The sequence below is a fragment of the Triturus cristatus genome, chromosome 10, assembly GCF_964204655.1.
Source record: "Triturus cristatus chromosome 10, aTriCri1.1, whole genome shotgun sequence".
NCBI lineage: Eukaryota > Metazoa > Chordata > Amphibia > Caudata > Salamandridae > Triturus > Triturus cristatus.
In genome coordinates this window covers 79,430,296-79,453,452 of record NC_140593.1, presented here as the reverse complement: position 1 = coordinate 79,453,452, position 23,157 = coordinate 79,430,296, and the positions used below count along the sequence as shown (strand labels likewise).

Sequence of the window (23,157 nt, the reverse complement as noted above, 5' to 3'; positions counted from 1 at the left end):
GCTGACATTATGTCACTAGTCTTATCGTTTGTATTCCTAATCATTCCTGTCTGCCTTTGGACATCGGTTTGATGGATTCACACGCGCACAGCACAGGACTATTTTTATAGCATCACACAGTAATTTTTTCATACTGGTATGCGACATAGCCACCCGTGACCTTCTATATTCCGTCCACAAAGCACGGCACCGTCGGTACGATCACGACGTCTGACACCCCACCGTTAGAAGGTCCATGACGGATCTTCTCCGTCTCTCCACCACCCACTGGTCAAAATACCTAAAACACCTAGAGTGCACTAAGAGTAGACCTGTGTACTCTGTTTCTCCACTGAGGCGCACTATTGTCCAGTGCATTCACCATTGCCGATGGCTGGTTTTATTCTCGTTTTATTCTCTCTTTATTCTCTGGTTATTGTTACCTTGTTTTCTTCCCCCCCCCCCCCCCCCTTTTTTTGTCCCTTACCATAGGTCTATCCTCATCGCAGTACCAGTTCCTTATTAAACACCTCCTACCGTTCCAAGCAACTAGTGCTAAAACGGTAGTGCACTTACCTTACACGTTCTAATTTTTGGTCCTGACGAAGTACCATTGACCCCTTTGGGGCAGCTGGGGCACGAAACATGTTGACCACACCCTCACATAATTAGCCCTTTCGGACCATCACTCCTAAATAGGGCTTCTATACCTCTTTTTATCAAGGCTAGAGCTACCTCATTAATAAAAATACTTAAATAAGTAGGACGGCCCTATACCTTTTTTAAAACATCTCACTCCTTGTGCACAACCCTGCCCTCACACCCATACGCACCCATACGGCTTCTTCAGAAGATCCCCGACAAAGAGCCCCGGTTTCGGGAGCCCGTCAGGCATTGCAGCGCCGGCCTGACGAGGGGCAAATGCCCAAATGATGAAGCATGACATCCCTTGGGGTGTGTGAGGGCATTACGAAGAAAAGACCTGTGCTTCCCCACTTCCTCTCCCTTCCTAACTAGATACCCATAGGAACTGCTCTTCTTGTTCTCACTATAAAATGTGTTAACATCCCTTATAAATTTGAGCTTTGCTTGTCAGAGGTCCACACCCCAAGATTGCATTTTAAGGCCTCGAATCTGTGCAAGTGGAATCTGTGCTTAGTTATCCTTATCATTCCAGTTTCCTTGCTGGAATTGCAGGTAGGACTGTGTGAAGCCATCAGTTCTTCTAACTGACATGGAAAGTTTTCATCTCATTGTCCTGAATCCTCTTGACTTCTCAAATTGAAACCTCTTTATGCTGCCTGTTTTGCATGTGTAGCTGCTTGAGAATGGTTTCCATTGGGCACTCTGTTACTTAATTATAGTCTGGAGTGAGTTCCAATTTGTGCAAACAAAATCAACTTAATTTCCTTGCTTTACAATTCTTTCACTTTCATAACGAAGTATCAAGATAAGGCCGCTAACTGTGTAAATTGATGTGTAACCAGGGAAGGAAAACTGTACTCCCAGGACCCTACCTCATTCCCGCCCCCACAATTACCCCACCCCCTGGTAAGGATGACAACTAGAAGTATGTGGTTAGTGAACTGTATTGGTTTAACCACAAACAAAACATGTTCATTGAAAACCTGCGCTTTCTTGGCTTGCTGTACCAGTACTACTTGTATGTTAGCATTTATCAATCTGCTAACTTTGCACCTCACTGAGTGCATCATTGGATGACTATTAGAGAAATGCACTTATTTTTACAGGGTGCTTCACAAAACAGTTCCTCGCCCAGAGGCTAAAATTGTTGATGTTGTGACGGAGATGGTGGTTGCAGAGCACATCAGTCCTTCAGACGCCAAATCCTTACAGAGTTCAGAAAATGGTAATCCAAGCAAAAGAATTTCCAGAGGTGAGTCTTTGAGTGACGGACAGCGGATACTCATCAGTTCTTTTGCATTTATATTACAATATAGGATGGTATGACGTGCTCAAAGGATAATTGATATAAGGATGTGTCTACCTGAAATTTTGTTAACTACTTTGAGGATGATTTTCACTTGTGTTACAAGTGCATTTCTGTACCAATGTATCAATGACCCAGTTTTTATTTCCTGAATAGGGACAGAACTTGCGATGTAGGAGTGATAGACCAAAGAAACACCATAGGGAATGTTAAAAAATAAAATGCATATTGCATATCAAAATCGGTGACTTGAATATATAGGCACACATATATTTGTACATGTGCATTTTTTTTTAAACTGCACCAAACAGGCTTACTATCTACCTCTATCCTCACTGGCCAGTATCTGCAATAGCATGCTACTGAAATATTTCTAGTGTTTTATATTGCTCTGGGAATTTTCATCTTGTAAATCAATAAATATTGTAGCAAATTAATAAATTGGTTGATGCTAAAGTCCAAGATTCTGAGGTAGGTCAATACAGTAGTGGGGTGAGTGCCTGCACTTATTACTCCTTCTTTTCCTCTGTCTCAGTAGTCATTTCAAGATGTTTGCAATGATTGTCACTTCTGTATCAAATATACCTGCAGTGACACTTCCCTTTAACTGATCTTAAGTGGGAGACTGGGAATATACCTGTTGAATTTTGGGACCATGAATTACGGAGATGACTAAAATATGGAGTCAGATTTATTAATAAAGTGCATAGTTAACTAAAACCATTACACATTAAAAACCGATACAATAAAAACACAGTAAAGCAGTTGGTGCATTAGGGCAAAATGTTTTTCACATCAGGTCAACAAAATATTAATTACAAAGTCACGTTGCTGCAGATGTTAAGAGGGCCCCTATGTACCAATGGACTAGCTAATTCAGTTCAAACTTTACTTTGCCACAAATAGCTGTACCAATTTGACTAAAATATGGATTTATGGAGTGTAGTCATTGCTTCAGATATTACTGTTTTACTTTTTTATTTTGTTGCATGCTTTAATTCGAAAATACAAAAATCAGTCTAGTACTACATACAACAGTACGATCATAGAGTTGTCCACCATTAATCTAATGGTGTAGATCAATCATTTTCTACACAGGATTACTAAAAATGCACTTCAAAACCAAATCTTGCCATAATAAATATTGACTAGAGTACATATATGTACCAAGACCGCAATGTTGGAATGAGTCCTTCAGCTAAGCAGGATACATGTTCTTTAGTTTGTGACACAATATATTCATGCAAAGCAATACATATATCTTATTATCTATATCAGGATAGGCCACGCTATCACAAATTGGCCTGGTCTTTCTCTATGGTAGCAATCCAATTTCGCAGTAGGCCTATATGTTCCCAGAGGCCCCACAGTCATTGCAGAAAGCCAGGTCCCACAGCTGGTCCTGCTTTCGGGGGCCGTGGAGAATGCCCCCACACAAATGCCACTTGCCTTGCATCCAGTAAAAGTGTGGTATTCCTAGTTTCTTTTTTACCTTGAGCGACTCCCTCTGGGTAGCACTTTATGGCAATGCAAACATCTAACTTCCCAAACCTCTTTTAAGTACTTTAGTGGATTTTTAACTTTGCCAAATTTATCCCAGGAGTGATGCCCGAATAGTAGATATGCCTCTTGGACTGTATTGAGTATTGTTACACTTTCTGCAAATATTCTACGACTAGAATTGGAAGGTAATATTGCCTTCTCAGAATTCTAAAATCCTCTGTTCTGATAAGGGCAGTACTGAAGGCAAGAAACTCAGCCATGCAACAGACTGAGTGCCACAAGCAGTTTATTCATTACCGGTATATCCACAACTTGTGCCGCTAGTGCATTCACTGGAGTTAAAGTTCTCTCATGCTCGAGAGTGGAAGAAAGATATGCCATATGATAGTCAGCTGCTGAGTGCGAGCCTCTAAGATAAGTTAGATTTTGTGCAGGGTCAATTCTCTTGAAGTACAGATGTACTGTATCAACTACTTAAGCATTTGAAATGTAGAGTCGGAGTCTACTGCTTAGTGAAATTAACGTGCTTAGTGAAATTAACATCCGTTTACAATAGAGGCTCCAACATACATCTGAAATGTGTACGCTCACATCAGCCTCTCAGAGATGTCAATCTGGATATAAAAGTGGTCTCTTTCCGTCAACTTAAATCTACACATACTTCAATGTGCATAATCAAGCAACCCTCTGGTATGTGTCTGAGGTGCAAACTATGTGTGTCGTCCCTTAGTGTGCCCTCTGCTACTGCACGGACCCCGGCTCCCAAGCGTATTTTGGCCTAGTGTTAAACTGGGAGTGGTTACAACCCCGCATTGTTGCAGTGAAACCCCCTACGCACAGTCTGGCTCCTGTGATGACTTGTGCACGGTAGAGGGGCAGGTGAGCCTTTTAACAGTGGTGACGCCCCCCTGGGGCTACCAGGATAAGAGGAGAGGGGCCAGGGAGCAGCATATGCCACATCAGAGCACCGACTATCCCGAAACCTTGGAAGAGGCGACGAACTACCTCCTATGGGCAGAGTGCGCGACTAGCCCATCCAGAACTACATAGAGTGGCCGTGCCAGAGCGGCAATAAGCAGTTTGCCAATCCATAAAGCCCTGGGCCCAGATGGGTTCGCTGTTACATTTTACAAGGCTTACTCTTCCCTACTGGTAGAACCCTTGGCGAAGGTATTCAATTTGTTTCTGACAACTGGAGTCGTCACCAACATCATGTTAGAGTCACATTTACCATTACTTCTGAAGCCCAGTATACCCTCAAAGTGCTGTTGTCCATACCAGCCAATAGTGCTCTTGAATTGTGACATGAACATTTACACTTCTATACTAATACCCTTTCTTTACCATATATGGCCTACACTTATTTCCAGCAATTTGGCTTTACTCGCAACCTCCAGGCCAGTGACAACACCCGACTGGCGATTGCACTCATGGAGGTGGCTGAACATCAGCAACAGCCGATAGCTCTCCTCTCTCTCTCTCTGCACCGAGAAGGCGTTTGACAACGTTGACTGGGCATACCTGTCAAAAGCACTGGACAAAGCCCATCTCGGCCCCAAGGTGAAAGACTTCATACAGTCAAATTTTAGACCACCATCTGCCAAACTGACACACTAACCAGTGGCATGCATCAGGGATGCCCCTATCTCACCTTGTTTTTGCCTTAACATTGGAGCCCTTTGTGGCTTAAATCGTGAATAATATGGCCATCCGCTGAATGCGGGTCGCCGGCTGGGAACACAAGTTGGCCTTATTCGCCCAAGAAATCTTATGCTTCATAACTGATCCCGACTCGACCATACCGGCCCTGATGAGGGAACTAGAAATGTTTGCTCAAGCCTTGGGCTTTAAAATCTAATCTTCTATTTCTTGTGGCATGGGAATTGTGGATCCGCAAAATAGCCCTAAAGGACCAATCCAAAGCAGCTGCTTCTTCCAATGGGTGACATCAACAATCACATATTCCCGATGATCACAAATGCCCAATATGAAAGATACATTCCCCCCTGCTCACTGCCCTTTACAAAGACCTATATAGATGGAGCAAATAAGAGATTTCCTGGCTAGGCCAGCTCAACTGTCTGAATTTTCTGCCTCGATTATTATACGTCTTCCAAACCCTTCCCCTTACTATCTCCAAACTCATGTAGACACTGTTAAGGAACAAAATGCTGGGCTTTGTCTGGGGGAGGAGGGGTTAATTGCTGAGGGTGGCACGGGTGACTCTTTTGCCCCACAGCCAAAGGGGGCCTGGGTTTTCCAGTTATCTCCACATATATCTTAGCAGCACAAATACATCCCCATTAGGACTGGAACCACAACCCTGACCTTAAGTGCTGATTACAGGTGGACCAGGCTTTCTCCACAGCACCTCTAAGTGGCCTCCTGTGGCTTCCCAAGTCAGCTTGGACACCCGGTCCCCTACCTCTACCACTGACATCAATGCTTCTGGCTTACTGGAGAGAGTTATGGGGTGGCGCAGATTCCCGTCCTATCCCCTCACATTGCTAGCGAAGAACCCAGACCTCTTTCCGGGCACAGTTCACCCTTGTACTTTCCGGTGGAATTGTGGTCATTCCCCTACCCTTTGAGACTTCTATATTGATGGGGATTTGAAGTAAATGGAGATGTAGTGGAGAAATATGCATTGCCTAGGTGGGACACATACATGATAGACCAGGCATTACACTGGGCTGGGTGGCCACTCACCATCTTGGCCATGCAACGTGAGGAAACATGAATGGACACCTTGCATCTTAACAATGTACGCTGCCGAGGCATTCCATGGCTATATTGATACATTCTCGACCTTATTCGACTGAAGAAACATCCCTTTGTGAAGCTGTGGGAAAGGGGAATAAAAACAGAAATTACAATCTACACTTGGGGAGCCATCTGGCAGAAGTCCTCCAAGTCTTTATCTGCCTTCGCTACAAGGAGTACTCTTACAAAATCCTTACACGTTGGTACCTCACTCCAGTATGGCTTCATAAGATGACAGGGGCACAATCCTGCCCACCTGGTGTACCTGCCTGACGATACAAACATTTTGGGTTGAGTTTCTTGCCACAGTACAGTAGATCACAAGCTTGACACTACCACATGACCCACTCTTGGTCCTTTTAGGTGATCTAGGTGTGAATAGACTGTTCTCCACTATGACGCCACATGGGAAACTTTCCTCCCATCTAATTTTAACAGCAAGACTGAGCATAGCTCAGATGTGGAAGCAACCACAGGCTACCCCCATGAACATGTGGTGGGAAGATATGTACCCTATGCTATTGAAAAACTCATAGCCATACTAAGAGATAGAGTTTGATGCAAAATGGTGCCAATTAACTACATGCATAAAGAGACCACAGAGAACTGAAGGACTGCATCTCACAATGTCTAAGACACGGAGTGCATCAGAAATGTGGGTGATGACCCCCTCAGACTTGCGGAGTGATCCACCCTCAGATGCTGGTGTGTGACGCATGCCATCGACTACCGAAGTACCAGGGGTGGGAGGTAGGGCCCCTTTTAACAGGCTAAACTGCAATGTTATTTTTGTCAGATTGATCCTTTATCACTGTCCATAATAATCGGCATTGATGTATGTCATCCCGCTGCAGTCATTCTCTACTGCCTTTCACAAAGAATGTCAAAAGTGTCATGTTTATTTATTGCAAAATGCTAAATAAAACTGTTAAAAAAAAAAATAGTAATTGAAAGGGGCTAGACTAGCGAGTCAGATGCCTTTTCAGCATCAAGAAAGACCACTTCATCTGCAACGTCTGGTGATGGCTGCTGTAGTAAAGGAAAGATGGCACATAGATTATGGGTGGTTGTTGTGGTATCGGCGCCTAGCAGGCATCGTGCGGGTCGTGGCTGAAATGATCACACAGAGGCATGGAAAGGTTCCTAACTGTCCACACGGCAAGAGTTTCCCCCCTCTTTAATGGTTTGTCCCCGAAATCCAGGGTGAGATTGGGACGTAAGTGCGGTATGGGCACGTCTCGTCTTGGAGCCTTGCTCCGTAATACATTCCTCCGAAACTCAATAATAAAAAAGAAAAGAGAGACAAACACCGTTCGAAATGTATATCATACAGCTACTGTCTCAGACATTGTAGTCCTACATACCCACTCCTTACTCGCAGACAGAGTCCCGAAGCTACTTTGTTCTCTTGATGGTGGCTCTCAGTAGTTGTCCCTGGCCTGTCTCAGGTGAGATGCAAGGTTCTTGTGTTTGTGGTTGTTGGGTTTGGCCGGTTGGGAGGAGCTGGTATTGGAGCCCACCTGCCCCCAACAGGGTGTCGATCACTCACTAGGACCCAATCTCTTCCGCTAATGTTTGATTCTCGGGCCCTGCGGGCCAGGCTAGCATTGTGGTTATTTTACCGCCTTCTCTATTGGTTCGCTGTCACATCGATGGGCTTTTGGGTCCAGGCTTCAGTATGTAGGATGTTGTCCTTAACAGCTCAACCGAGTACAGGTTGGAGTGCACGGTAAATGACAAGTGTCTTGTGGCTAGCATCTTCCACATCAACTTGCTGTTTGCATGCTATCCAAATGATTTCACTAAGGGTGTGCATGAGCCTTTCAACCTTACTGTTGGCTTGTGGCCAGCTGTGAGTGATCTTTCTGTGGGTGTTAGCAAGGGGCTATAGGTACTCTTTGAAGTCTTGGCTTTGAAACAAGAGCCCATTATCGCTCTTGAGTGTATCCAGGGCTCTGAAGAGTGTGAAGATCTTCTCAAGGCTCTTTTGGGCATGTTTGAACGTGTTGTGTTGGAGCACCTCTACTACTGGAAATTTGGAGACTGCATCCAATGCCACAAACATGTGGTGTCTGTCAGCTAGGGCAAGAAAGTCCACTCTGATGTCGTACCAAGGACCTGTGCTGGGGGTGTCTATTGAGACTGGAGAAGGTCGGTCGGGAGACTTGCTCACCTGACACCAGTGACACTTGGCAAGCATGTCGTTGACTTTTGACATCTAGGGCTGGAAACCAGACTTTTTCTTAGGCGTGTTTTTTTTTTCTTTGTGGACCCTTGGTGGCCCGTATGTACCAGGGCTAGTATGATTGGTCTCAGCAACCGGGGTATGACAAGTCCCTTCCTTAGGAGGGCTTGTTTGGTGGCACTGAGCTCATGGCCGATGGTCCACAATGCAGTGAAGTTGCGCTGGGCAACATCGTGGTTCCCCAGATCCTGCAGGAAGTCGCTCCATTTTCCTGATGCAACAGCTTCCCAAGTCCTCTGGAAACAAGGATCCGATGTGGTGGCAGCGACTATTTCTTGAAGAGAGATGCTCTCTGGCACCCAGTCTCTGCTATCCAGTGTGCGTACTCCTCCGCATCGGACCAGGAACTGGGTGAGCTGTTGTTTGGTCTGCGGGGATGTTGGGTTGTCACAGATCAGCTTGTAGCCCACCGTCCTCCGATACTTTTGGAGCTGCAACACCCATTTCTCGATGCGGGATGTGGTTTTGTGCCTGCAATAGGTGATTTGAGCGGCTTGTTCTCTTTTACAGCTCTGGAGGGCCGGCCGTAGAGGTATAACTGGAAGTGATGACAACCTCATGTGATGGCAAGTGCTTCCTTTCAGATGTGCGCATAGCGCACCTGCATGTCCATTCGGGCCTCGCTGGTGAATGCTACTGGAGCTCAATGGTCATTACTGGCATGTTGCATAAGAACCACTCCTAGGCTGAAGGGGCTGGTGTCTGATACCGGTTTAATTCCTTTGCAGGGTCAAAGTAGGCTATCACTGGGACTTGGAGCAGAGCTGTCAATAGCATAGAACACTTGAGGCTTGTGATGTTGACTGATGTGCTTTCTACAGCTTTAATTGATACAAGCACAACAAGATTATTATTATTATTTTTTTTTTTTTTTGCAGAGTTTTATATAGCGCAAACTTGACCCGGTATTGGGTATCAGAGCGCTTTACATAGCACCAGTTACGTTACATGAGGACACACATTCCGTTAGGCCAACTCCTCTCCTCTATGCTGAAACATTTCAACATTTCAACTACTCACCCCCTGTCAAGAGATCTGCCACGCCAGTTTGGATTCAGCCATATGCAGCCGTTGATTTCAATGGCGACCTGCTGCAAAGTGCTGCTGCCGGGAAGGAGAAAAGTGTCCGGTGTGATCCAAGCCTGGATCGAAGATCAGAAGAACCTGAAAGCAGAGGGCACAGAGTCTTGGTGACTTGCCAGTGACCAGGGGCACGATAGACGAATGCCCACCGATGTCGGGTGTTTCAGGTGTGAAGAGGTGAAGCTTGACACTGCAGCCACGAGGACCAGGAGGCGACGACGACGACCAGGTGCTGGATTTGAGCTGTTCCACTAAGGATTTCGAGTGCTGCGGTGTCGGTGCTTGGATTGAACCCAACAAACCTTGGCAACAGCACCCCACGCAGGAAGAGAAAAGATCCTGGGGACTCCCCAAGAGATGGAGAGTCAGGGCACATCTGGAGCAACCAGGTAAGCCCAATCAGAGTTAGTGTTGCCTTCACAGGGACCCACCAGTCGACGGACCAGAGATCGCGAAGAGACCTCGAGAGGAATCCCACAATACCAGCCCACTGGACACTCGGTGAGTGTAGGCCAGTAATCTCAGTGGAAACACTGCTTGGGGTGTGGACTACAAGTAGCCCAAAGCACAGCCTTAAGGATCGATGAGAAGCATATGCACTTTGCAAATGTGCACTGTGTCCAGGGGTTCCGGTTCCACGGTACCCACGACGGCTACGGATCTCAGCTTTGCTGGAAGCATCGGGTCGGCCTCTGGGAAGTCTGGGAACCCACCTCCTGTGTTGCAAATTCTTCGATGTCCGGCGGGAGCTTCTGAGATGCAAACCAGTCAGATGCGTCTTAGGTGCCTGCCTTGCAGGGGAGTAACTCCTTTACTCCAAGGGAGATTCTTCAGTCATCTAGCGCCTAGTAGATCGTTGAAGTTCCAGGATTATGTATCAGAGTTTCGTCCAGGTAAATCTAAAATCTTGTAGCCAGGAGTTCCTATCTTATACCCAAGTAAGAGGTGGGACAAACTCTAGGGACCCACCTATGGGAGGGTCAGGAAAGAGGGGTGGCTACATCCATTTCCTTAGTTCAGTTTTGCGCAAGAGCAGGGGCTGGTAGCCCCTGCAACCGGTTTGAGCTGGACTATGCACAGGGACACCAAATGTGGCACCAGTGCAGACTTTAAAGCACTCTTGGAGTGCACACACCCAGCTCCAATACACTAAAGCCTGTCTGGGAGGTGGTCACACCTCCCTGTGACAGGAAACCTATTGTCCAGGCCTCCCCTGCCGGAGTTTCGTCCAGCAGCAGGAGGGCAGACTCGTGTCTGTGGCTGGCAGCATCCATTTTGTGATGCCAGGGCTCTGTTAGCTGGTGCCGGGTATACCGGTGCAGGCATGGTTCTCCCTCTAGAAGGATGGGATCATACTCCCACACCCGTTACTGGTGTGGAGGTATGATTCCAAGGTGTTTGACACCAAACACAACATGTTTCCATGCAGCCATTCCAAAGTTAGCATTTACCGTTTGGTTATGATCCACTTGAGTATATGGTTTGGCTGCTTCACAAACAACCCCAGAATAAAGGTTCCGAAGGCTGCAGAGGGGCTCTGCTCGTGCATGGGCAGCCTCTTACATAAAACCCAGCACCCTGCCTTCAGGATTGGTAAGGCCTGCCATAGGGGTGACTGATTGGTTTATATGTGCAGTGATATGAAGAGATCTAGTGAACCTATATCTCAGTAAGGGGTGCATGCACCACCTTACACAGGCTGCAGTAGCAGTCCTGTTGTGTTATTTTGGAAGGCTTCCCAGGGGTGGCATAATACATGCATCTGAAAGAAACACGTTAGTTAGATTCCTCACCTTAGAATATCCCCAGGCGTCAGACTGGATCCGGAAGATTTTTCGTCAGCAATACCCCTTGCGCGTCGCTAGGCGTCGTCTGCGGCTCCGCGTCCGTCGTCGGCGTCGTGCGCCGGGATGACGTCGTCGGAGTACTTAGACGCCGCCCTCGCGCGCTGACGTCAGTTCTTCTTTTTTCCGCGCCAGTAAGCGCAGATCCGGGAGAGCTACCCCTTTTAGTCTTTTTTGACTAAATCTTTTTGATCATTTTTGATCCCTGTCTGTCGACATCTGGTGCCGGTAGGATGCCTGGGTTCAAGGCTTGTGAAGACTGTCATCGACTGATGTCGGTGACCGATCACCACCGCCGGTGCCTCTATTGCTTAGGCCTCGACCACGACGCGGAGTCGTGCAACGACTGTCAGGCCCTGACTTCGAAGGCTAGGCGGGAGCGGTCCCGCAAGCTTCTCGAGCTTCGCCACTCGGCTCCGCGTCGTGCGCGATCCCGGTCCAGGAGGAGGTCCAAGGATCGCTCGCGGAGCCCTAGCCGACGCCACCATCGATCGTCTGGCTCCAAGTAGTCGGGTAAGTCCAAACACTCGAAGTCCAAGAGGCGACATCGCTCTTCGGACTCCCCTCGCCGGTCGCGCGACTCGGCCGAGGGTCCAAGTGGTTCCACCCCCGCGGCTCCGGCGGAGCCGCAGGTGCCGCGTCCGCCCCCATACCTTCCGGTCCCTGGGGCTGACGCGGCGCCGGCGGAGATCAGTGCCTTCCTCTCGGCCATGAGGAGCCTGGCCCCGCCGTCGACGCCCGCTGGCGCGCCTTCGGGCCCCGCGGACTCGACTGGGCGACCTCGCGTGCCGGCGGCTCCGGCCCCGGCGCCGTCGACGACTCCGGTCTCGACGCCGCAGGTCCCCGCGGGGCCCATGCCTGGGCCCCAGTCGACGCCGGTTGACCTTGTCACTCCTCCACCGGCGCCGACGCCTGAACCACCGACGCCGTCACCGGCGCCGCCGACGCCTGTGACGCCGACGCCCCAGTTTAGCCCTCATCCGGACCCGACGCCGGCACGGCGTCCGCCGACGCCGCATCCGACGCCGCTAGAGACCTACCGTCTCTACAGTCCGGTTCCGATCATTCCTCCTGTTTATCAGGAATCGGAAGAAGGGGGCGACTGGGAGGGGTTCGAGGACCCTCTGGCTGTTCAGTCACAGCTTTCTCAGGACTGGGCAGATGAGCTGGGGGAGGCCAGCGGGCTGGACACCTCGCCAGACGCTGGATTCACTTCTCCTCCGACCGTGGCTTCGGAGGAGGGTGCAGCATTTTCTGTGGTGCTGCGCAAGGCGGCTGAGGCCCTTGGGCTCGAGTTGCCTGCCGTGGCTGTGAGGACCAACATCCTCACTGAGGTGCTTCAAACCTCAGCAAGCTCCACTGAGCCTCTGCTGCCGTTTAACGAGGCCCTCACTGACGTTCTGCAGGGCACCTGGTCCAAGCCCTCCACAGTTCCTCCTGTGGATAGGAACGTTGCCAGACGCCACCGCCCTGCTCCGGGCGACCCCAGCTTCCTGTCCCAACACCCCACCCCCGAGAGTCTGGTTATCCAGGCCTCTACTTCCCAATCCTCCTTCCCGACCGCTCCGCCGGACCGGGATTCCAAGAGACTCGAGCAGTTTGGCAAGAAACTGTTCTCGTCCCTTAGTTTGGGCCTGCGGTCTTTAAATACCGCCTGTCTCTTGGACCGTTATTCCCATTCTCTGTGGGATACGGTGGAGGACGTGCTGCCCCTGTGTCCGGAGGAGGTCCGGACGCGTCTTTCCCAGGCTCTGGCCGATGGGAGGGATGCAGCACGGCACGCCATAAGATGTGGGCTTGACACCACGGACTCGCTAGGTCGGGCGATTTCCACCACGGTGGCGCTCCGCCGCCACGCCTGGATGCGGTCCACGTCCTTTTCCGGGGATGTCCAGAACACCCTCATGGACATGCCCTTTGATGGCACTCGCCTGTTTGGTGAGAAGGCGGACAGTGCGCTGAACCGCTTTAAGGACTCCCGGGCTACGGCCAAGTCCTTGGGCCTCTCGGCTCCGCGGGCGCACACCTCCGCTTTTCGCCCCTTTCGTGGCCAAGGAAGGGGCGCCTCCTCACGTCCGCAGAGCCACCAGCCGCAGAACCAACCTGCGCGCGGTCGCGGACGTGGCTTCCGCCGTGGCGGAAATGGAGGCCGACGTGGTCAGCCCACATCCACCCCGGCAGCATCCGCCTCAAAGCCTTCCTAGTCCGAGCTTTCAGGCCCATACCACGCCAGTGGGCGGCAGAGTTCGCCATCACCTGCTCCACTGGCGGTCCATCACATCGGACAGGTGGGTGCTGCAAATCGTCCGAAGGGGCTACTCCCTCCCCTTCGAGACGACCCCTCCAGCCATGCCACCACAACACCACCGTATCTCGGGGGATCATTTGGATCTTCTCCGCGAGGAAGTTTCGGCTCTCCTGGCCAAGGGGGCCGTCGAGCGCGTTCCGAGTCCAGAAGTAGGTCGTGGTTGTTATTCCCACTACTTTCTGGTTCCCAAGAAGGGCAAGGGGGGCCTGCGCCCTATCTTGGACCTCCGGAACGTCAATGCCTTCCTCCGAAAGGAAAGGTTCAAGATGCTGACGTTGGCTCAGGTTTTAGCTGCCCTAGACCCTGGAGACTGGATGGTAGCGTTGGACTTGCAGGACGCATATTTCCATATCCCCGTCCTGCCGGCCCACCGGCGTTACCTGCGGTTCACGGTGGGCCAAGAGCACTTTCAGTTTACCGTGCTCCCCTTCGGCCTCACCAGTGCCCCTCGGGTGTTCACGAAAGTGATGGCGGTGGTCGCAGCTCATCTGCGCAGATCAGGGGTCCCAGTCTTCCCCTATCTCGACGACTGGTTGTTGAAGGCGGGCTCGCCCCAGGCAGTCGTCTCCCACCTCCAGACTACGGCGGATCTCCTGCATTTGCTGGGGTTTTCCATCAACGTGCCGAAGTCACACTTGAGTCCCTCTCAGAAGCTCCTCTTCATCGGAGCGGTTCTCGATTCGGCGCAGTTCCGGGTCCATCCACCGGAACAGCGGGTCCGGGATATACAGGCCCTGATTCCCATCTTTCGGCCTCTATCCCGGGTTTCGGTCAGGCTAGTGTTGCGGCTTCTGGGGCTGATGGCCTCCTGCATCCTACTAGTGCATCACGCCAGGCGGCGCATGCGGGCTCTGCAGTGGGACCTGAAGTTTCAGTGGGCCCAGCATCACGGCAACCTGTCCGACCATGTCTTGATCTCGGAGGGCACTGCACAGCAGTTGCAGTGGTGGCTCACGGACCGCGAGTGGGTAAAGGGCAAGAGCCTCTCCCTTCCCCAACCGGAGCATGTCGTAGTGACGGATGCGTCCCTCCTGGGTTGGGGTGGCCATATGGGAGAGGCGGAGATCAGAGGCCTCTGGTCTCCGGCGGAGTCTCGTCTCCACATCAACCTGTTGGAGTTGAGAGCGATCCGGCTTGCACTGAAAGCCTTCCTTCCCTCTGTCAGGGGAAGTGTCGTGCAGGTGTTCACGGACAACACCACCGCCATGTGGTACTGCAACAAACAGGGCGGGGTGGGGTCGTGGACCCTTTGTCAGGAGGCTCTGCGCCTCTGGACATGGCTGGAACACCAGGGCGTCACCCTGGTGGTTCAACATCTGGCGGGCTCTCTGAACGCCAGAGCAGACGAACTCAGCCGCCGGTGCATGATGGATCACGAATGGCGTCTGAACTCCGAAGTGGTGCAAGGCCTCTTTCAGCAGTGGGGAGAGCCTTGGTTAGATCTATTCGCCACCGAAGAGAACGCGCAATGTCAGCAGTTCTGCGCGTTGGAATTTCCAAGGCGGCACTCGCTCGGCGACGCTTTTCGTCACGAGTGGAGTTGCGGTCTGTTGTACGCCTTTCCGCCTATACCACTTCTGCCCAGAGTGCTGAAGAAGATCAGGCGCGACCGGGCCCAAGTCATCTTGGTGGCTCCGGATTGGGCACGAAGATACTGGTATCCCGAGCTACTCAGTCTGTTGACCGATCCCCCGATACGTCTGCCCCTTCGGGAGGATCTTCTGTCGCAGCAGCAGGGGACGGTCCTCCACCCGAACCTGTCCAGCCTCCACCTCCATGCGTGGAGATTGAGCGGCGGCAGTTGATGCCATTTGACTTGCCTCCTGAAGTCTGTGATATCATTCTGGCAGCCAGGCGTCCCTCCACAAAGTCGGTATACGCCTGCCGGTGGAACAAATTTGTGGCATGGTGCACAGCAAAGGCTGTGGATCCCCTTTCCGCCCCTCTTTCTGAGGTTCTCCTCTTCCTTCTTTCTCTGGCCCGGCAGGGCTCTGCCCTGGGCACCCTGAAAGGTTATCTTGCTGCCATCTCCGCCTTCTTGCGGCTTCCTGATCAGCCTTCTCTTTTCAAGTCCCCTGTGGTTACACGCTTTCTCAAAGGCATTACACACACGTTCCCTCCTGTCCCTTTTGTAATGCCTCAGTGGGACTTGAATCTGGTTTTGACATTCCTGATGTGCGCTCCCTTCGAGCCTCTTCACAATTGCCCTCTTCGTCTTCTAACTCTAAAGACTGCTTTTCTGGTAGCCATCACCTCGGCTAGACGGGTGAGTGAGCTCCAGGCTTTATCTTCAAAGCCTCCTTTTCTATCTGTTCATCCGGACAAGGTTGTCCTTCGGCCTCGTCCCTCTTTTCTTCCTAAAGTGGTGACTCCATTTCACCTTGGGCAGTCTGTCACCTTGCCCACCTTCTTTCCGCCTCCGCATCCTTCCAAAGAGGAAGAGAGGCTCCACCGTCTGGACCCAAAACGTGCGCTCTCCTTCTATCTGGACCGCACAAAACAGTTCCGGGTGGACGACCAGCTTTTTGTTGGGTACGTGGGCGCTAAGAAGGGGAAAGCTGTGCACAAACGAACCATCTCTCGGTGGGTCGTTTTGTGTATAAAAATCTGCTATTCCTTGGCTAAAAAGGACCCTCCTGTTGGGCTGCGCGCCCATTCTACTCGGGCCACGGCGGCTACTACTGCCTTGGGACGGGGAGTCCCTTTGCAGGACATCTGTCAGGCGGCGACGTGGGCTTCTCTACACACGTTTGCCAGGCATTATTGCCTTGACAGCCAAGTCCGGAGGGATGGCTTCTTTGGCCGTTCTGTCCTCCAGGACTTTCTGGTGTGATCTTGGTTCGCAGACCCACCACCGGGGATGGTATTGCTTGGGTATCTATTCTAAGGTGAGGAATCTAACTAACGTGTTTCTTTCAGATGAACAAGTTACTAACCTTCGGTAACGATGTATCTGTAAGAAACATTAGTTAGTTAGATTCCTCACCGACCCTCCCATCCTCCCCGTTCTGCGAACTGACATCTAGGGTTAAGGTTGTCCTTTCAGGCCCCTAGATTTTATTTTTGGCACCAGTGTCGGTCTTTGCATGGCTCTGCGTTCCTGGCGCGGAAGGCTATGTACAAGAACTGACGTCAGCGCGCGAGGGCGGCGTCTAAGTACTCCGACGTCATCCCGGCGCACGACGCCGACGACGGACGCGGAGCCGCAGACGACGCCTAGCGACGCGCAAGGGGTATTGCTGACGAAAAATCTTCCGGATCCAGTCTGACGCCTGGGGATATTCTAAGGTGAGGAATCTAACTAACTAATGTTTCTTACAGATACATCGTTACCGAAGGTTAGTAACTTGTTCTGCAACCCCTGGTAGGCCTCTGGGGTACCTATGCCCTGGGTACATAGTATACTATATACTAGGGACTTCTAAGGGTACCCCAGAATCCAATCTGGAATGTACCTAAAGTACTGGTTATCAATTTAAAGGGGAAAGCAGATCGGCTGAAGTCCTGAATAGCAGAATCCCAGCCAAACTCAAAAGTCATAAACCAGCAAAACACTAGGAAAAAAGGTGGGGCAACCATAGTCAGATTCTACCTACCCACATACCCCCCAAGATTTTTCTAAATCCCTTGTGCTCTCTTGGGGAAGAGAGTGGGCCAATCTTCAGGCTCCATCACTCCAAAATTTCCCTGGGGTTGGTGCTGTGGCCACCACAGCCCCACCAACTCTCTGAGTGAGGCCTAGCATTCTTAAATGGGCCTGGTATTCAACTTCAGCCCAGGCTGAAATTTCCAGATCATTGCCCAACAGGCAAGTTTGGCGATACTGCCACTCTTTGGGCCAGTGACCCCTCCTCAGCTGAGATTGACTATGGCCATAGGATGATCTGTTCTGATACCATCAATGTTGGTCGCCTTGTACTTAAACTCAAGTAAAAGCTGTTGAGGGGGGGGACTAGTTTCCCTGTCACCATGGTGACACTAGCCCCTGTGTCTCTGATTGCCAACCCCTTCTGACCATTGATTAAGGGCTCCTGTCTGTACTTGCCCAAAGTATTGGGACTCCTAGTAAAAGTGGCAAATCCCATGCCACCATCACAGACTGAGGATGCCTGTGAGGGGGACCTTTCTAAATTACGGCCCACCTAAGTTCCCCATGAGAGTGCACCTAACTTTTTAGGTGCACTACCACCACCTGGGGGATTACTACTGGTAGTACCAGGAGGAGTGGTAGTATTGGTAGGAGGAACATTTTCTTTATTGCTAACCCTAGGGCAACTGGGATCATTTTTCCAATGGCCAGGCTTTTTACAAACATGGCAATATGGTTTCTTTTCAGGGGAGGAAGGAGTTTAGGGCCCACCCCCAGAAGAGGACTTTTGGGGCCCTGTAGTGTACTTATCTCTTGATTCATCCCCACCTTTCTCTTGGGTCTTGTAAAAATCTTTCTTCTGGTCACCACCCTGATTCTTTGGCCTTACTCTGGTTCTGACCCATTTTGTCTGCCTTCTTTCCCAATTCTTGGGGAGAGGTCAGATCAGAGTCCACCAGGTACTGGTGTAAAAGCTGTTTTTGACAATTATTAAGGATCTGCTCCCTCATAATCAAATTGTACAATCCTAAAAAGTCATGCACTTTGCTGCCATGTATTCAACCTTTAGAGCCTTAGTAGCACAATCTACAAAGTCAACCCAGTCTTGAGTCTGTGCCTTTTGGGTATCTCTGAACTTCAACCTGTACTCTTCAGTGGTTAAGCCAAACCCTTCAATCAGTGCACTCTTCAAGACTTTGTAATTGTCTGCACAGGAGAGCCACAAGATTGCTGCCCACTGCTCCTGATGGACCCTCTGTACTTTACAGGCCCTTTCCAGTGCAGTTATCCATTTGTGGATGTCATCCCCACTCTGGTAGGGCGGGACAATCTTGTTCAAGTTCCTATGGTCATGATATGTTCTCTACCTCTAGGGACACTGTTACTGCCACCACAGGGCTCTAGCCCCAATCTTTTTGAAGCTCTGTGGAGTTCCAGGGATTCCCTATCTAAGGCCAATTGCTCTCTCTTGATCCTAAGCTTAGCTTTCTCAAACTCAAGCAGTTGGCTTCTTCTCTCATAAGAGGACTCCCTTCTGAGAAGTGGAGGTCGTTTGAGAGACACAGGTCCCTGGAGATGTACCAGAAGGATTAGATTCCTGAGAAGGAGATCTAGACCTTCTTGGTAAAGTGTTACCCCTTCCAGGTGGAGTGAAAATGGGCCCTCTGGGCTCTTCTTCCTCACCTTTAGGAAAGATTGAATTTTCTAGGTTAGAATCATCTTGATCCTCCTGGTCCACTTCAGATTCTACACCATAGGTGTAGTCATCTCTTGGCCTTTCCTCTTCTGCTGCCCAACCCACTCTGCCTACTTCATCAGACCCTGGGGTCTTTCTGAGGTAATCCGCAAGCAACAACTTTATGAGATGTTGTGTGGTTGGGCTTTTTCCTGGCTTCAATTTCCTTGAGGCGCACACAGTCCTCAATTCTTGGTATGCAACATTGTCATACTTAGTTGGGAGAGGCCTACTGGCTTCTGCCCTTGAAGACATGACTAGTGTGGTGTGGTGTATGCACCTACCTACTCTAGTGGGGCCTACTAAATCTCTTGAGTTGTAGAAAGGGTGTGCTAAGCCCTTGACACACAACTCTTAAGTTCAGTAGAACTTACTGTTATTCTAAACTTGATTTATATGTACCTATAGTGGTTTTCAGTTAGTCACTCATGGAGATTATCTGGTAAAGCAATAGCAAGCTTGAATCCAAAAGCTGCACACCAATAAGGGTTGTTAGAACTGGTACAAGGTGCCCACTATAACTAGTGGACAGCATATACCAGGCCAACTTTCACCTCTCTGTGTGAGTGGCTCGGCTGGGTGGCTCACCTGGACTCAGTCGCATGCTGCAGCAGGGCACCATGCACTGACTCAGCTGAGTAGAGCCTGCGTGGGTGGAAACTCGTACAGCTGACCCAATAGCATTCAAGGCCAGCAAGATGGGTGCAGCTGTGGTGTCTGGGCCTGGCTGGCCTAGTGCGTGTGGTGGCTGAAAGGAGCAAACCGAGGCATGGTATCGTTGATGACTCTTCACATGCACAACTGTCCACAGGGTGGGGATTCCACCTCTTTATTGGCTTGCCCCCGACCTCCAGTGTGGGGTGGTGATTTTCCATTGTGGAGGCCAGCTCTATACTGTAGTCATCATCCCAGGGATGATCAGGATTGGTCTGGTAGCACCAGAGCCCTCATAAACTAATTCAGTCAGCAAGTATTTATTATTTACCTTAATAAGTGGCTAGGTCTTTAGGATTAGCTTTTGTTTCTGCCCTTTCCAGGTCTTGACCACACAGATGAATGTCTGTCAGGAGGTATATCAACAAAGGAGTATAAAAAGGGTAATTCAGCCCAGCTGGCCCAAACGTCTCCCTCCGGTAGGAGTCTATTTCGGCTCCAGAGAGGATGTGCCCACTGTCCATGGAGGTTCATGAAAGGTTAATTTCCATCTGTGTTATGCTTTATTAGGAGGTCTGTGGAAAGTTAGATCTACATATCAGAGTGGCAAACCATTGGCAGCGAGAATTTTCTTGTCTATCCTCTGGCAAAGTGCCGTTGCTTCAAGTCTAACGGATCCAAGCTCTGGTGGTTTAAGGGAGAGCCCTGTCTTTTCGCAAACTGCTATAAAAGAAATTAAATGTATGTGAGAGAGGTGTTAGAGAGTTGAGGGGCACTCTTGCTGGGTGGTAGTGAGGGAATCCGAGGAGGTGGTCATGGGGGGAGAAGGGGGTGCCAAACCGTATTCTAGTATGGAGACCACTAGAGATTGTACTGCTTGTCTGAAGTCTGGTGGTGGGCAAAATGGTTTCAATTTCTTCCGTTGAGTTAGAATGACGCCAGAGTAACAGCCTACCCTCCCTATCTTTGAGGGCTTTAGCTGAAGAATTGGGGCAATTCTTGCATTCCCTGGGTTTGTGGTCAGGGTAGAGGCAATATAAGCACTTTTTGTGGGATTCTTCAGAGAATAGCCTACTCTTACCACAGGTATTACATGGCCTAAACAGCCCTTTTTTAGTCTCTGGCATCTCAAAAGCACGAAGGCCAAAAGTATAAAGTTGAAGCAATACCTTGAGAGTAGCTAAAACTGGGACTGGAGGTCAAAAGTGGAGAAGAAAAACTGTAACTGAGCAGAGCTCAGGGAGACTCCACATCTCACGACGTGCGGTAAGGAATATGAGGTATTGTGGCTCTGTGAGGAAGGGAACTCTGAGGTCTCAGCTGTGATTGGCTGAAGTTTGGATTTTTTAAAATGAGGCTGATTAGTTAAGTGAGTTTTCTGTTCTATGGTGATGTTGTATTACTGCTATTTCTTATGTTACCGTGTGACTCCCACCGACTGCATTGCCGACGAGCTTGTCTCCAGTTTAGCCGCGATTCAATTACGACAATTGATAAAATCACCTACTCATGACAAAGGTCACTTGCTTGACCCAGTCTTTACCAACTGCTCCACCCTAACAGTTGGGTCCGTCACTCCTCTACCATGGACGGATCATCACTTAATCCACCTTAACTGGTCTACATGTAAAGCTCCGCTGCCCCCCCCTCCCATTACACGGAACATGAGGAATTGGTCGAAACTCTCGCCAGAGTTATGGCTTAGCCTTCTCTCTAACTCCAAACCTACCCTTTCCGAAAACCCTGAACAAAATAGCATAAGTTTTAACAAATGGTTAGAGGACTCTATTGATTCCATCCTCCCCGTAAGAAAAACAAAGCTAAAAAGAGCCCGAGAAACCGCCCCTTGGTACTCTGACAAACTCAGGGAATTGAAAGGACAGTGTAGAAAAATGGAGAGAAAGTGGCGCCTGGGATACGCTCTCATTGATAAAGAAAGATACAGAGAAAATATTAGAGTTTATAAAACAGAAATAATCTCTGCTCAATCTATCTATTACAATGAGAAAATCATGACAGCCAGATCTAAACCTAAAGAAATTTATCAGGTAGTCAAAACTCTTTCCAAAATTCCCTTACCTACAATCACAACTAATGCTTCTACCTCCCGCTGCAATGAATTAGCTGAGTTTTTCTTTCAAAAAATAAATATAATCTACTCTTCATTCATAACCTCTAGCTCAGAAGCTGTTACATCACATCCTACAATTGCCACCGAACACTCCAAGCTAGCTCACCTGAATGAATTTCCATCATTAGATCTGGAATTGCTTACATCTCTCGCTCTTCAGGTAAAATCCGGTTCTCCCCTTGATCCTGCACCCCTTAAAATGATGAATATGGCCAATCCAATCATTCTTCCTACCCTCTTGGATTTACTCAACAGCTCCATTTCATCAGGGATGGTACCTCCCGCCTGGAAACACGCAATGGTAAAGGCATTGTTAAAAAAAACGAATCTCAATCCATTAGACCCTAATAATTACCGTCCAATCTCCCTGCTACCGTGGGCAAGTAAAATTTTGGAGAAGTTCGTCAACCGCCATGTCACCAACTATCTCGAGGAGAACCTTCTACTGAACGCCACCCAAACTGGGTTTCGCCCTAGACACGGCACAGAAACAGCGCTGTTAGCCGTTACGGAAGAAGCTAGGAGGATCATGGATCGAGGAGGGACAGTGGCAGTGGTCCTCCTCGATCTAAGCGCAGCTTTTGACACAGTTTGTCATAAAACCTTGTTATCCCGACTCTCCGATCTTGGCATTTCAGGAAACGCCCTTGACTGGCTGAGTTCATTTCTCAGCAATAGAACTTTTCAGGTCTTTGATGGCGATTCTTACTCCACAAGCCGACACCTAAACTGCGGCGTGCCCCAGGGCTCCTCATTGAGTCCCACGCTGTTTAATGTGTACATGAGACCACTGGCGGGGGTCGTCCAAAAATATGGTATTAAGATCATATCCTATGCGGACGACACTCAGCTGGTGGTCTCCCTGACACAGAAAGGCAGCGTGCTTGCTCAATCCATTCTGGCAGCATGTATGGAGGAGGTTAAAAGCTGGATGACGAACTCATCCTTAAAACTCAACGGCGATAAGACCGAGATAATGATTCTCGGCCCCTCTCCTCCCTCTACCAATGACCTGCTATGGCCTGTAAGTTTAGGCCCAATGCCAACTCCGAAGGAAGACATAAAAAGCCTAGGAGTATGGTTAGATAACAAACTTACACTAAACACTCAGGCAACGAAAACAGCTGCAACCTGCTCCGGGATTATTCGAATGTTGAAAAAAATCCTACCAATACTACCTTTTGAAGCTAAGCAGGTTGTCATCCAGGGCCTTGTACAATCTAGATTGGATTCTAACAATGCTCTATATTTAGGAGCACCAGAGTATGTGCTGGAAAAACTGCAAAGAACACAGAACTGTGCTGCCCGCACCCTTCTCCAGATCCCTCGCAGACAATCAATCAAGGCAAGGATCAGATCTCTCCACTGGCTC

General features: G+C 49.6%; 1 protein-coding gene across 4 annotated transcripts in view; it reads left to right on the top strand.

Moving 5' to 3' along the window:
* The window catches only part of SGO1 (shugoshin 1), a 283,917-nt gene that overhangs the window by 178,506 nt on the left and 82,254 nt on the right, over nucleotides 1-23,157 (top strand). For all 4 annotated transcript variants that reach the window (XM_085630467.1, XM_085630468.1, XM_085630465.1 and 1 more), the window contains exon 6: nucleotides 1,731-1,876. In XM_085630467.1, coding sequence (XP_085486593.1) covers nucleotides 1,731-1,876 — 146 coding nt within the window. The remainder of the gene's footprint in view (nucleotides 1-1,730; nucleotides 1,877-23,157) is intronic.